Raw genomic sequence first — 13,948 nt, forward strand, 5'->3', positions numbered from 1 at the left:
AAAAGAGGCATATGACCCAATGTGAGCCAAGGAGGCTGGTGAGGCTTATACAAAGGAAGTGGTATACTCACAGGATTCTGTCACAAAGCGTACACTCGTTGCTGTATGTCTCACCATCTGTGCCGCAAACCTCCTGAGTACTCCTCTTGCAAAGGACGTTTCCTCCGGTCTGGGAATACTTGCTGCAATCAACCTAACAACACAGTAACCAAAATCCCAAAATCAGCACTTGCAGAAGATGGCTTCACTTGGCCTTTCTTCTCCAATATCCTTATGTTTTTGAGCAACATTGGAAGAGACACTTGAAGAATGATTATCGATAGATGTGTAACCCTGACTTTGAGGAATTCCATTAGAGTTAATCCTGTTCTCAAATTATTCACAGAGCTGAAACCAAAGAGAATGGTTCAGCTAAAAAGAATACAAATACTTCTAATTTGAATTGTTTTCTATGTTCACATAGTGTCCTCATGGATCAATGGGTACCCCCGAGTTTCTAAATTGTAGCAGTGGCCAAGAACCTCCTTCTCTGATATGCTTCCAACCGCTGTCACTTATGCCTTTGTCACCTCCAGGTTTTATACTTCATAGAGGCTGTCCTTAGGCCTAAATATTATGCACAACCCAAATCAGGTTGGGTATCCCCCAACAGAACTCATATGTGATATCTAGGCGATATCATCCCCAAGTGCTGCAGGGCTGGTTTCTGCTCCTGAATGCACTGTGAGGGAGGGGAAGCTTCAGCCTTCCCTCCCACCCCATTTTTCAGAACTGGAGTTGCGAAAGGGAGCAGTTTGCCCATCTCTGGAACTCCATGTGTACTGATTGCAACACATGATCCCCCAGAATGGAGAAAACAGCCCCCACCCCCCGCAGCCATTTCAGCTCTGGAAAATGGTGGGAGGGAAGGCTGAAGATCTTTCTCTCCCTCCACTGCACTCATGAGCAGAAATTGGCCCCGTAGTGATTGGGGACAGTAGTTCCTGGATGTTACATGTTCTGAAAATCAGGTTTGGGAATCTCCAACCCATCTTGAGTCATACATCATGTGTAGTTGAGCCCTTAAAAGCCATCCTGATTTTCAGCCTGGTGGTGAACAACACCAAGGGACACCTCCCTGACCTAGACATTATGATAGCATATAAGAAACAAAGCAACCTGGAGGTTATAGAGGACCAAAACTTCTTAGAGGTTTATGCCTGGAAGGCAATAGTAAGCCAGCATAGATCAATAGTCCTCACTTTTCCTACCTGACTTTGCCAAGAAGGATGTCTGAGTCTAATTTGAAATTGGTTGTTCACATTTCACATTTGATGGGGTCCAGCTTATGCTTGCTAACTCAGTTAAGAGCCTATGGTTCACAATGGACCCAACATTATTTCTGGACAAGCAAATAACTGCAGCCATAAAATGCTTTTTCCCACCTTCAATAAGCCTGGAAAATGACTCCCTATCTTGCCTCGGCTTATCTGGCCATGTGAACCCATGCCCCATTCCACTGTAACTTCAAGTCCAGACTATTGTAATGCACTCTACATGTGTCTGCCCTTAAAGTCAGCTTGGAAACTCTGGTTGATATAGAAAATGCTTCAACTCAATTGCTAGTGGGAGCTAGGCGGAACATGCATATTACACCCATTCTGCAGTCACTCCATTGGTTACCAATCTGTTACCAGGTTCAATTCAAGATACTGGTCATCACTACAAACAGAATTGCCCATCTACAAAGCCCTTCATGGCCTTGGATCTGCTTACTTGCAGGATTGCCTCTCCTATTAGGTTCTGCTATGTGAGCTTTGCACATCTGAGCAAAACTTTCTAAAGGTGCCACTCTGAAAATTGGTAAGATTAGTAATGACCTGTACATGTACATTCTTTTTTGTGGCCTTCCCCTTGTAGAATGGCTTGCCTGAGGAGATCAGGAAGGCTCCCAAACTTCTAGTATTTTGCAGAATGTGTAAAACAGAAATGGTATTGAGTGCATTTTTATCAAGGGGTTAGAACTGTAGTATAACAACAGCTCAGTAGGATGCTTTCATAAGGGAAATGCTGTCCCCCAGACTTAACTGGGGGATTCTTTTACAGGTCATGCAGGAGAGTAGCGTGCAAGTCGGCCATCATGTTGAAGGGCAGTGGGAGGCTCCCTGTGGCCTTGGTGGGGCAACTCGTGCCACCGAGATTCAAATGCTGAGGCCAGCCAATCAGAGCAGGCTGGCCTAAGTGGCAAGGGGCAGGGGAGAGGGCTGTGGACCTGGGAGGCACAGTCTCCTCTCAGGTGCGCTGCCGGCCCTTTTAAGGAGCGGCAGGCCCTGTCGCTCAGCACTTAACTCCATCATGGTTGTTTTGTGTATATTTGTTGCCTTGCCCCCGCCTCCAGCTCTCCTCCACCCTTTGGTGATGGCTTACATTAAATATTGTAGTATATTGTAATGTTTATTGTATGCATCACCTTCTTACTGCATTGTAAATCTACTTCCTCCATTATGTCTTAGATTTCAGTTTGCATTTTTTCTAATTCTATAATCCTAGTCCTATTGCGTTTTATCTTTGATACCTTATGCTGTCTGATTGAATTGCATTTTATATTTTGTAATGTTTGCCTTGAGTCTCACCTTGAGCAAGAAAGGTGAGAAATAAACAAACAAATAAATAAAAGCTGAATGCCAACAGTGGTGTCCTATTACCCCCTTTGTCAGGCCATCTGTACAGGAACCATCAAAGTTTCCAGATAAAGTTCTTTAGTTACCACTGATGCAAGTTTTCAGGAACCAGTTCTACCCTCATTTATCTGTCATAGCTTCTCACAAATAACCCTATTTTGTATCTAAAGCTGCAGGATCTTAATTCTGGGGCTTTGGATTGCTACAGTAATGCGAGCAATAAAAAAATATATTGGTGGATAAAAGCAAACAATTATTATTGAAATCATATACATGCTTACTTGGGATTAAGTCTCATTGAATTAAATGAGACTTACTTCTGACTCCAAATAAATATGACTAGATCAAGCTGCAAAGAATGAAGGACAGTCTCACCTTTCCATTAACAACTTTAGAGCATTCCCCTTCATGCTTCAGTGCAAGGACATCTTCAGTTCTCCTGCAAAGAGTAGAAAGGGTATTAAGTGGCTTTCCATTATCATAGAATACAATTATCCAATAAATGCTTGGAACATACTCAGGACAACATATATCCTGATGAAAGAAGACTATCAAACTAAGAGTGGACAAGTACTTGATGATTCCAGTACTTCTCTAGTCTAAGCATCCCAAAGTGGGGTACTACTCTGTTGTCCTCGAGTATGATGAGGAAGGACTGAAGGTGCTCCTTCAGTCATAGATTTGATGAGCTACTGGTTGGAACCTTCCACATTCAGGACATCCCAGTACTGCTCCCCACCCTGCTTTATGTCTTCTCTGTTTCTCAGTGTCCAGCACTATCCCAGCACTATACATTTCACAACTAGACAAATGCAGCCCTTCTATCAAGAGAAGTGCTGGCCGGCCAAATCAAGAATGTTTTCACTTGAGTACTGGGTGTAAATTCAGGGGAGTAACCATGTTAAACTGCTGTAGCCAGCATTTCAAAGAGTCTTGAGGTGTCTTAAAGACTATATTGTATTGTAGGCTTTCATGAGCTGGATCCTATTTCATCTGATAATGTGTGCTATGCATCTGATGGAATGGGTTCTAGCTCACAAACATTTGTTCTATAATAAATGTATTAGTCTTTAAGGTGTCACAAGACCTTTTGTTACAGTACATGCAAATCAGTCATGGGAAACGAGCTCGTAAAGCCTATACCTGGTGGTCTCCACTCTCCACACATGCACAGTCACATGCACTTTGTACCATGCACAGAATTCAGTTTTGTAACTCTGTAAAAATTTGATAAAAACTATAGTAGGACCCAGAAGCTGAATGCTGCATATGGCAATTGGTACATATGAGTTTCCTCATGGACTGGAACTCAGAAGGCACAGGCTTACCAAAGGTTCTCCTACACACCCCAATGGCTAAGTGGATCAGTTCTTAGTAAAGGAATAGTGATTTCAAACACTCAAGTGGAGCTTGGTAAATTGCATATCTTTTTATTTAAGGTCAATGCTGGCTACAGTGACATGATTTTTTACATCTTTCCATTTTCAGAGTCACAATTTATCCCAACAGCTTCTTGAAGATGGGTTTTTGAAGACACTCTGAAATTGTAAGGAATTTTTGCACACCATTCATTCATTCATTCATTCATTCATTCATTCATTCATTCATTCATTCATTCATCCATTCATCCATCCATTCATTCATTCATTCCATTACAATAGATGTCCTCATTGAACATAGCTGAAGCTTCCAAATGACTGATGACCAACACAACATTCTTAAAAGGGTTCATCATTATTCCTAATTAGCTATCATCCTTTTAATTGGGAATGTTTTAAATTCTGCATTTGTCATGGCAAATCACCACGGAAATGTTTGGTAGCTTGTTATGATATAAACACAATTAATGCCCCACAATGAAAGCTTGCATCTGCCAAATTACATTTACAATGCATTATTTGTTTATACTTACTCAATTTCCAAGCACAGGAGACATTTATTGCTGTATGTTTTTCCATCAGTGCCACAAACAGGAGACCATACAGAGCTGCAGGCATTCCCTTTCTCCTTTAGAGCAGCTAAAAGCTGGCCACAGTTCAACTGAAAAGAGTGTGTGGGGGGGATAAGTTACGCACTTTTCAGATGTTCGTTCACGTGGCAATCTAAAATTGTTTCCAGCTAGGCTAAAGTGGTAGCTAACTAGTTGTCCTATGAGCACAAAAGAGATTATGGCTGTCCAGTTCCTCCTGATGACTTTAATTGTGAATAAAATTATGGCTGACAAATGTCATTGTTAAAAGCTCTAGATTGACTCCTAACAATTGGATCTCAAATGTCACACAACTTAACACTCACTCATTAAACAGGCATATTCTGCTGTAATCCTAAACACACGGACTCAGGGTCACCCAGTAAGCTTCAAGGCAGAGTGGGGATTCAAACCTGGTTATCCATGGTCCTAGTCCAACATTCTAACCACTATGCCACCTCAGTCCTCTAAACATTAACTGTTCCTTATTAAAATCACAGTTTGCATTACTCTGTGTGCCTTACTCTCAATCTTCTCAGTAATGTTTCGGTAACAGTAGCAAGGGACTACCCCAGTGAGTAAAAAAGATATACAAGGAAGCTTCCCTGAACCCTATTAGCAATACTACACCAGCAGAGCTTTCCTTAGAACCAACTAGTGTACACACTAGGGTTGCCAGCTCTGGGTTGGGAAATTCCTGGAGATCTGATGGTGGAGCCTGTGGGAGGGGTTTGGGGAGGAGAAGGACCTCAGCAGGGTATACATTATTTATTTATTTATTTTATTTGACTTATAACCCACCCTTCCCGCAAGTGGGCTCAGGGTGGCTTCCAACAAAATATACTGTTAAAATACAATAAAACATTATTGCCAAATAATCCAAATAGCATAAAAATCCAGGTGCCACCAAACAAATCAGGCTACTGCAAAGTCACCATAAACCACGGGCAGTGCCATGATGTAACTCTAGGGTGGTTGCAAAAGGAGGGTATGGTGATCAGAAGGGGGAAAAAATGCTGGCCCCAGTCGAAGGCCCAGTGGAACATCTCCATCTTGCAGATCCTGCGAAACTGTAAAAGGTCCCACAGGGCCTGGATCTCCATTGGGAGAGCAGTCCACCAGGCTGCAGCCAGGGCAGAAAAGGCCCAGGCCCTAGTTGAAGCCAGTCAAATGTTCCTTGGACTGGGGACCACCAAAAGCTGCTTATCCACAGAGTGCAAGGTCCTATGGGGGACATAATGGGAGAGGCAGTCCTGTAGGTATGCAGGTCCCAGTCCATGGAGGGCTTTAAATACTAGAACCAGTACCTTGAACTGGATTTGGAACTCAACCAGGAGCCAGTGCACCTGGCATAACACAGGGCAGATGTGAGCCCTAAATGACGTCCCCATAAGGACGCGTGCTGCTGCATTCTGGACCAGCTGTAACTTCTGGGTCAAGTCCACAGGCAGTCTGGCATAGAGATAGTTGTAGTAGTCCAATCTAGAGGTGACCATTGAATGGATTGCTGAAACTAGGTCCTGGGAACCTAGGGTGCCAATTGCCTGACCTGCTGAAGATGAAAAAATGCAGATCTGGTAATGGTGGCAACCTGGGCCTCCATAGAAAGTGTGACATCCAGGAGTACACACAGGCTCTTCACCATCGACGAAAGCTGTAACTGCACTCCGTCGAGGGCTTGGAACTGGATTCCCAGTTCTGTCAACCCACAATCCAGATACAGAACCTCCGTCTTCTGGGGATTCAACTTCACCATATACTCCACCCTCCATAGCAGCCATTTTCTCCAGGGAAACTGATATTTGCAATCTGTTGTGATTCTGGGAGATCTCCAGGAGTTCCATGGCTACTGTTGGATAAGCCATTGGCTGTAGTGACTGGGGTGCTTTTTACCTGCCGAAGCTGGTAGACCAGCTGAGGACTTTACTAGGCAGAAAAGAAATGGCCACTATGATGTATTCCCTGAGAAGATCTAGATTAGATTACAGCAATACACTCTACATGTGAGTGCCTTAAACAAGGGTACTCACTGGTATCACTAGTACAAAATAGGAATGTGCAAAATGAAACAAACGTGCAGAAATACACCTGGGAATCACTTTTCATTTCATTAAAGTGGCTTCTGAAACAGTGGGCCAAATCCAGGAAACCAAGTTATAATAGCACCCTCCCACCAAAAATCTTGTCTTTTTTCATTTCAGTTCTTAATGTGCAGTGGTGGCAGCAGGCAGTCAAGTACTAGGCCAGCAGCATCTTATTTTCCTTAACAGCATTCTACCAGTCATATCCCAAGGAGAAAGACTTGTTACGTAACTCTACTGGAAGGAAGGGGGAATGAGCAAATGAGTCTTTCTTTCTTTCTTTTTTAGAGTGCTACCTGGGCTCTGGTCTGTGGTTTGTCCCATCAGGACATTTAGACAGTTGGTTACTCTGAGGAAAATCTACTTTTCAGGTTTCCAAACTACTGCAACCTGTGCCCCTCCCCCCCCCAAAATCTGGCATCTGCCAAGACACTTCCCAAGCACTATTGAATAACATGGGACTTACATCTGAATAGACCTGTTTAGGATTGCTTCAGTAGTCTTTTGAGGTTCTTTCTTTTTCTGAATCAAATGGCAAATATGTACCCCAATGAAACTTCAACCACTTCACAGTTTCCACCTACACAGCAACCAATCTAGTTTTCTTTTCAAGTTTCCTATCCTACTTCAATCCCACACCTCCCCCTGCCCATCCAGCATCTACCAAACATTACTAGAAAAAAAACTCAACATCAAACTTAAGTCAAGCCCTCTGTGAGCCAATGTTCTACTTTGCCCTTTCAAAAGCAATCCTGCCTGCCCCCAAAGCAAAATGAAAACTTATGGGGGAAACATAAGTCTCTTTGGGTTGGTGGGGGTTCATATATTCTGCCTGCCTGCACTTGGGCAATGGAGAAGATGGCAGTGATTAATGTGAGAATGCCATATTTTGTAGTGGAGTGCTGAGTGTCAAAAGGAAGGATTCAAGGGAAAATGGCAGTAACGGGCAACAGCATGATGCAAGATTAATCGGCACTGTAGAAAAAGAAAAAAGTGAACATGAAGCAGGATTGTTTGTAATGTTGCTGCACTGCACTGGTTGGAGCGCTCTCCAGCTTGGGAGCCACCCCCACCACCATCCTGCTACTGCTTTACCTGCCAGTTTCCTGCCATAGTGTGTGCCCACCAATAGCTGCCTTCTTTGGGGTCCATTGTTGTGTGTGTATGTGTTATCATATTTGACAAAAAAAAATCTGGATTGATGGTTTAGACTGGGAGGGAAATAATAGTTAATATGGTTTTTGGTTAAGCATGAAAATGCCTGCCCCAGAGCCTCATTTTCCTCCCACCCAAAAGAACAGGGTGTGCATGTGCAGCTGCCCAAAACATGCTTTGATGCCTTCCCCAAGCATTCTTCAGGGTCTATCAACACTGACCCTGTTGTGGTTGTGCATTTAAACTTGGTGGGTTGATGGTTTAGAGGGAGAACTGTGTTCTGTGCAATTTTAGTGCTGTTAACTACAAAAACAGCTGCTCCAATGAGCCTTGAAGGTCTCATTGCAAAGAATGGGACCAAAACTCAAGATGAAGAAAAAAACCAAACAGATTAGATCTGAACCAGCAATGCTCCACCCATGAAGAAACCAGTAATGGTACATAGTTCATTCAGAAACCCTGGGTTTGAAGCTGAAATAGAAATTTTCACAGTGCACACCCTTAGTATAAATGCTGCAGCTAGAATGCTGGCTGAAGTGGGTCATAGGGAACATCTTATTCCAATCCTATTCCAGCTACACTACCTCGCACTTTGCTCTGGGCTCAATTCAAAGTGCTGATATTGACCTTTAAAACCCTATTCAGATTGGGGACCAGCATGCCTGGAGGGCTTCCTCCTCCCATATGAACCTTTCCAACCCCTACAGTCATAAACAGAGAGGCCCTGTTTCGGGTGCTCCTACTATCTGAAGTTAGAAGGCTGGTAAACTGAGAATAGTCCTTCTCAGCTGAGGCACTGCAAGCATGGAATTCCCTGTCCAGGGAGATTCTTTTGTCCTCCTCTATCACTATCTTCTGCCAGCAGGTGAAGACTTTCCTTCTGTTTATGTATTTGTGTCTGTGATTTTGTGTTTTGCTGAACTGCTGTTATTGTTTTATACAGATGCATTTTAAAATGGGTTTTAAAAATATTTTGGCTGCATATCCCATTATATTGAGCATTACCATTAATCAGCTATGTGCTGACTTGCTTGCTTATATTTACCACCAGGCATTCATACTAGTTGTATGTTTTTGTCTGGTTTTTTATCATTTGGTGTCTGTTTTTTATCATTTGGTGATTCAAAAGCATAAGCAATACAATGTAGCCTTAAACAAACACAAATGACAAAAAGCAAGATAACTGACCTGATCTTTAGGTCTGGCATTTGCTGTGTAACATTTACATGCTTTGATGTAAACACACAATGAGAGAAGGAAGTTACAAAAGACAGCTTATAACAATTGCCTACTATAAGTCAGGAGAATGTACCCACCAGTTTCCCAGAGGGCAACTTGTAAATTCCTAAACCACATTGTAGAAGCCAGTTGCCACAATAAACTCTCTGATCACCAGGACTCAATACATATTCAAGCATAGCTCATAAATGATGTGATATGGCCATTTATATGGTATGTCTGCATTCTTTGTAAACAGCCACAGGTTACATCCTTTGATGTGGCACTTCCTTGTTATTTAGTAGCTGACATAAGTGACTATTTTGATTGCAGTCACTAGCGGGCAAAGTTTCATCTGGCAGTGGCAATTAACATATCTCACATTTACTGGATGTTTTGGTATCCAAAGGCACAGCCACATTTGTGAACAGCCAAACAGAACCAACTGTGTCCTTCCATGCATGTCAAATCATTTAGCCATTTACACACAACATGGAAAATAATTTTTCATAGAAAAGATAGTATCTATTTATGTGTCCTCCAAAGATTCCAAAGTTACTTTAAAATCTCATAGCTTAACCCTAATCATAGGAATTGCCAGATTCAGCACAGGATGGCATGGTGTACATTTAAGAATTGTAGTAGAGAAAAAGTTGCAAAGCTTAGGATCAGCCATATCTTCTGAGGTTTTTTTGCAAAAGGTTTAGGACTACTGTCCCCTATTGAAATAGTTCGCTTTACTGTAATCTTAGATGTAACGCAAAATATGAATGTAAGATCTCAGCCTGAGGGGTACAAATCATGGCCAGTCTTTCCAAGATTTTATGTATTTGTCCCAGAGAATCTAATATTCCTACAACATTAATGGATCAGATTTGAGGTGCTCTTTTGCTGTTGCAACGGCACTTAAACTAATGAAATGGTGCTTCCCTTGGCAAAGGAAGGAGGATTCCCCCTCCCAGTGCATATCTCCACTATCCCAAACACTGGTCACATGGCCTCCCTGATATCCAGGAACACGATTCGGGGGAGGTTCAGTGGGCACATGGCATCCACATAGTCATTTATATTTTGTGACAGAGACTTGATCCATTATGATATCACAAATTGATTTTACCTTGTGGTCAATGACAGCTTTTCTTTTATTTTTCCGGTTGAAAGGCCGCCTTTCACAATTTGCATTGGATTGCGATGACTCACCTACCCTAGAAGAAAAGGGAAGCACATAAATTTCTTTAATCCTTTTAAAAAGCCATAACACCTTCTGGCAGCAGAGAATTTCACAATTTAATTATTAGGCATTGCATGAAGAAGGTCCTTCCCTTTTTTGACCCAGAACCTACTGCCAAGCAGTTTCTTTGGGTAACCTAAAACTGTTCTGAGAGGCAGAAATTAATCTCTTTGTTCTCTACAGCCACACCTTCCATAATTTTATAAACTTCTATCATGCACAACCCATCATCTTTTTTTAAAAAAATACACGCTCCTTTAGTCTTTGCTTATACGGCAGGCAGCCTACAAACCTGATTTGAATATCAGCCTTGGCACCCTCAGTCTGGCATATGGGGCTGACCATCATCACATTGCTCTTATAAAGATTACTATAATGTATGTGAAATGCTATGACCGCTCAAAAAGTGCTATATAAATGTTAAAGAATTGTGATGATTATTACAATTATACAAACTCTGCCTTCGTCAAAGCAAGCCTGAAATCAGGATAGTTTTCACAGCAACAATAACAATAGCAAAATCAAATAGTTAAAACAGCTAAAAACCTATTTACAAATAATAAAGTGCTAGCCTTTTCTAAATGAAAGGATTTAACCTGTCTTTTCAAAGACAATAATATTGGACAAAACCAAGCTTCCCTAGGGAGGGTGTCCACTGAGTTAGCTGTAAGTAGGGTGGTCATTTCCCCAGTTGGGGGCAGGGAATCCCTCACTCCCACCCTCCACTTCCACCCTCCACCCCCACCTGGCTGATGGGGAGGACAGGCGGGGAAATAGGCCTCCTGGGTGCACTCCTGGGGCAGCGCGACAATGTCACTCCCGGAAATGAGGTCATCACACATGCCCAGGAGTGCGTGCATGCAAAGAAGAACAGAAAGTTAAATGTCAGGTTCCCCCCTCCCACCGGGAGGGTAAGGGGACCTGGCAACCATATATTCCCAGGAGTCATCCCCATAAGACACTTCTTGTGCCACTGGATATGAAGCGAGTTCTCCCTTAAAATCTCAAGATATGTAGCAAAACTGAGAAAGAAAGCAATGCCTCAAATAGCCAAACCCAGGCCATAAATGGTCAAAACAAACAAACATTGTTCATTATCTCATGATGACCTGCATCCATAAGAAAATAAACTACCATATTTCTGGATCAACTGATGCTCAAGAGTAGCTGCATGTATAATTCTTTATGGCAGATCAACTTTAAATGTCACAAAAGCATTGGTTGCTATTGTTCTCATTTCTAATAAAACATGCTCCTAGTTACTGCTGCTATGTATGGCTTCAAACACTGGGTTGGTTCTTACAGTTTTGTTCCATTAGCAACATTTGCAGGGTTTTAAAAAACTTTTTGTTTAAATACAGGTTCCTTACAATTTACATTTAACTAAAGGCCTGAAATGTTACAAACAGAAGGGGTTAACCAAATTTGCAGTTTATGTAAGACAGAAAGAAGCAAGAAAAAAATCTGAGCAACTATAATATTGGTTGTTGTAGATTTTCCGGGCTGTATTGCCGTGGTCTTGGCATTGTAGTTCCTGACGTTTCACCAGCAGCTGTGACTAGCATCTTCAGAGGTGTAGCACCGAAAGACAGAGATCTCTCAGTGTCAAACTGAGGAGAAGATGTTAGCAGATGTTAGCAGAGATTTCCAGGATATCTCCAGGACCCACTTGGAGACTGGCAACCCTAGGGGAATCCCAAAGAACCTCTTTGTCCAGGGCCTGTGATGTTTCTTAACAGCCCATGTCAGCCCTGGAGCACTTTGTATCAGAAAGTGTCTTGTGCTGGAGAAACACATGGGTGCTTTTAGGATTCAACTTAGTTCATGGACTTGGCTCAGCAATAAAGAGAAATGCATCACTCATCAGATGACAATTAACCTTTACAAGAAGGAATTTCCAATCACCAACACTTCTGTTTTGTCTGTACTCAGTCCACATCATCAATTTCATCCACCAACTAGATGAGAACTGAAGCAGGAGTTCCTGGTTCAGATCCAACAAAAAGGAGGGATAGCATTGTACTCCATATCTCTGAATAGACATGCTCGTGTCCCTGTTTTATTGCAGCAGAATCTAGTGAGACATATTTTGGATCTTAAAAAGAAGCCGGATATTTACATACTGATCCCTTCATTATAGATCAGAACTGACAGGTTTTTTGCATGCTTCCATATTTGTTGAATACTCACCCTCCACAGTTGGTGTATGATCTGTAATCACCCTGGGCAATCCTACCATCCTCTAAGCAGGGATTATTTATATCATTTCTGTTAAGAGACCCACCAACTGGACTGCAGTTTTTCTATTAATGGAAAAGAAACATGTTTGATACGAAGATTACCTTTGTGCTTGTTCACAAAATGTAGGACTTTTCTGCTCTTAGAAGCAAAACAGTCCAATGCAGTATTCATTCTCAAGCAGAAAAAGAAGCTGTTAGAGCAGCTATTGCCTGCTCCTAGTCCTAGGTAGTGTACAGAACTCAGGTCAGTGTTGCAGCAGTTCTGAAATCCTTTGAGAAAGAACTTTGTAGAGGGCCCATAAACAGCGCAAATAAGCAAAAAGAAGTACCCTGGTATGATCACTGTAGGGAAGAGATGGCTATGAAAGTGATTACACAGAAATATGTGAAAGCCATCCAACAATATGGGTGGGATGACACCTAGAAGGGGACAGAAACTTGGGAACTGGAAGAGGCTAGAAGGCCTCTTCCAGGGGATTTCAGGAAAGACTTCTTTGACCCACAAGGAGGTGATGAACAGAGATAATAAAACTCTTTGGCACAGAAGGGGAAACTCACTTTAGCTGTAGCCACACCTGGGCTACAGCTGAAGTCAGCCATTGTCATGTGGAGGACTGCCTGAATAAAGACATCAAGACAATGAGAAGTTTTAAGAAAATTGTAACTTTTACGTTAAAGAGCCTGCCTTAGAGTAATTGCTGCTAGGGCATGTACAGAATGGAGGACAGAGGGACTGTTTATATCTTTCTCTTTGGATCCCTCGCTCAATCTGTTGCTGTGCTGATAGTATGCATGTGACCATTTTATTTTTAACAAATGCTTTTTAATTTTGAATGCTAGTATGTGTTCTATGTATCACACAGATGTCCACCATTCAAACACACTATTTAAAGTAGGTGACAGGAGAAGCAGAGGTCATCAGCTGGCAATTCGTTAATTTCCTATTGGTGTACAAGTACAGTAAGCTGTCTCTGTGGTAGCCAGGAACTAGATAGTTAGAGACACAGACATGAGTCAGGGACTTAGAATGGCAACACAGGGAAGGGAAGCTGGTCTTCTCAGTGGGTAATTCCTACAATGGCCAATTGGGGGCAGCAATACCAAAAGAGGGAGAAAGAACCCCTCTGAGGGTCAGGAAAGCCAGAGAGTGGTGCTGTCAGAGACTGCCAGCTTAGATCTCAAGTAACTTCACTGCACAAGTCCAAGGATGCGTGAGTTGAAGATTTATTGATAGTCTAAGAGCTCAGTACAGTACAGTAGACATTGCTGTGTCTCCAGCTCTCCCAAAGCATGTCATAGAGGAACAATGTTAGTCAGTATTATACAGCATGATCAGGCCCACCAGTGAACCCCCAAACCCCTCAATGTATGGCAGGGACCACAACCCTGACAAG

The 13,948-nt window shown here is 42.3% G+C and overlaps 1 protein-coding gene across 1 annotated transcript in view; it reads right to left on the minus strand.

The window, feature by feature from the left end:
* Window positions 1–13,948, minus strand: part of LOC129328853 (serine protease inhibitor Kazal-type 5-like) — a 38,323-nt gene that overhangs the window by 6,348 nt on the left and 18,027 nt on the right. The window contains exons 9-13 of the mRNA XM_054978161.1: window positions 12,505–12,617; window positions 10,201–10,288; window positions 4,573–4,700; window positions 3,036–3,099; window positions 72–193 (exon numbers count right to left, since the gene is read on the minus strand). Of these exons, the coding sequence (XP_054834136.1) occupies window positions 72–193; window positions 3,036–3,099; window positions 4,573–4,700; window positions 10,201–10,288; window positions 12,505–12,617 (515 nt within the window). The remainder of the gene's footprint in view (window positions 1–71; window positions 194–3,035; window positions 3,100–4,572; window positions 4,701–10,200; window positions 10,289–12,504; window positions 12,618–13,948) is intronic.

This window comes from Eublepharis macularius, chromosome 4 (assembly GCF_028583425.1).
Source record: "Eublepharis macularius isolate TG4126 chromosome 4, MPM_Emac_v1.0, whole genome shotgun sequence".
Lineage (NCBI taxonomy): Eukaryota > Metazoa > Chordata > Lepidosauria > Squamata > Eublepharidae > Eublepharis > Eublepharis macularius.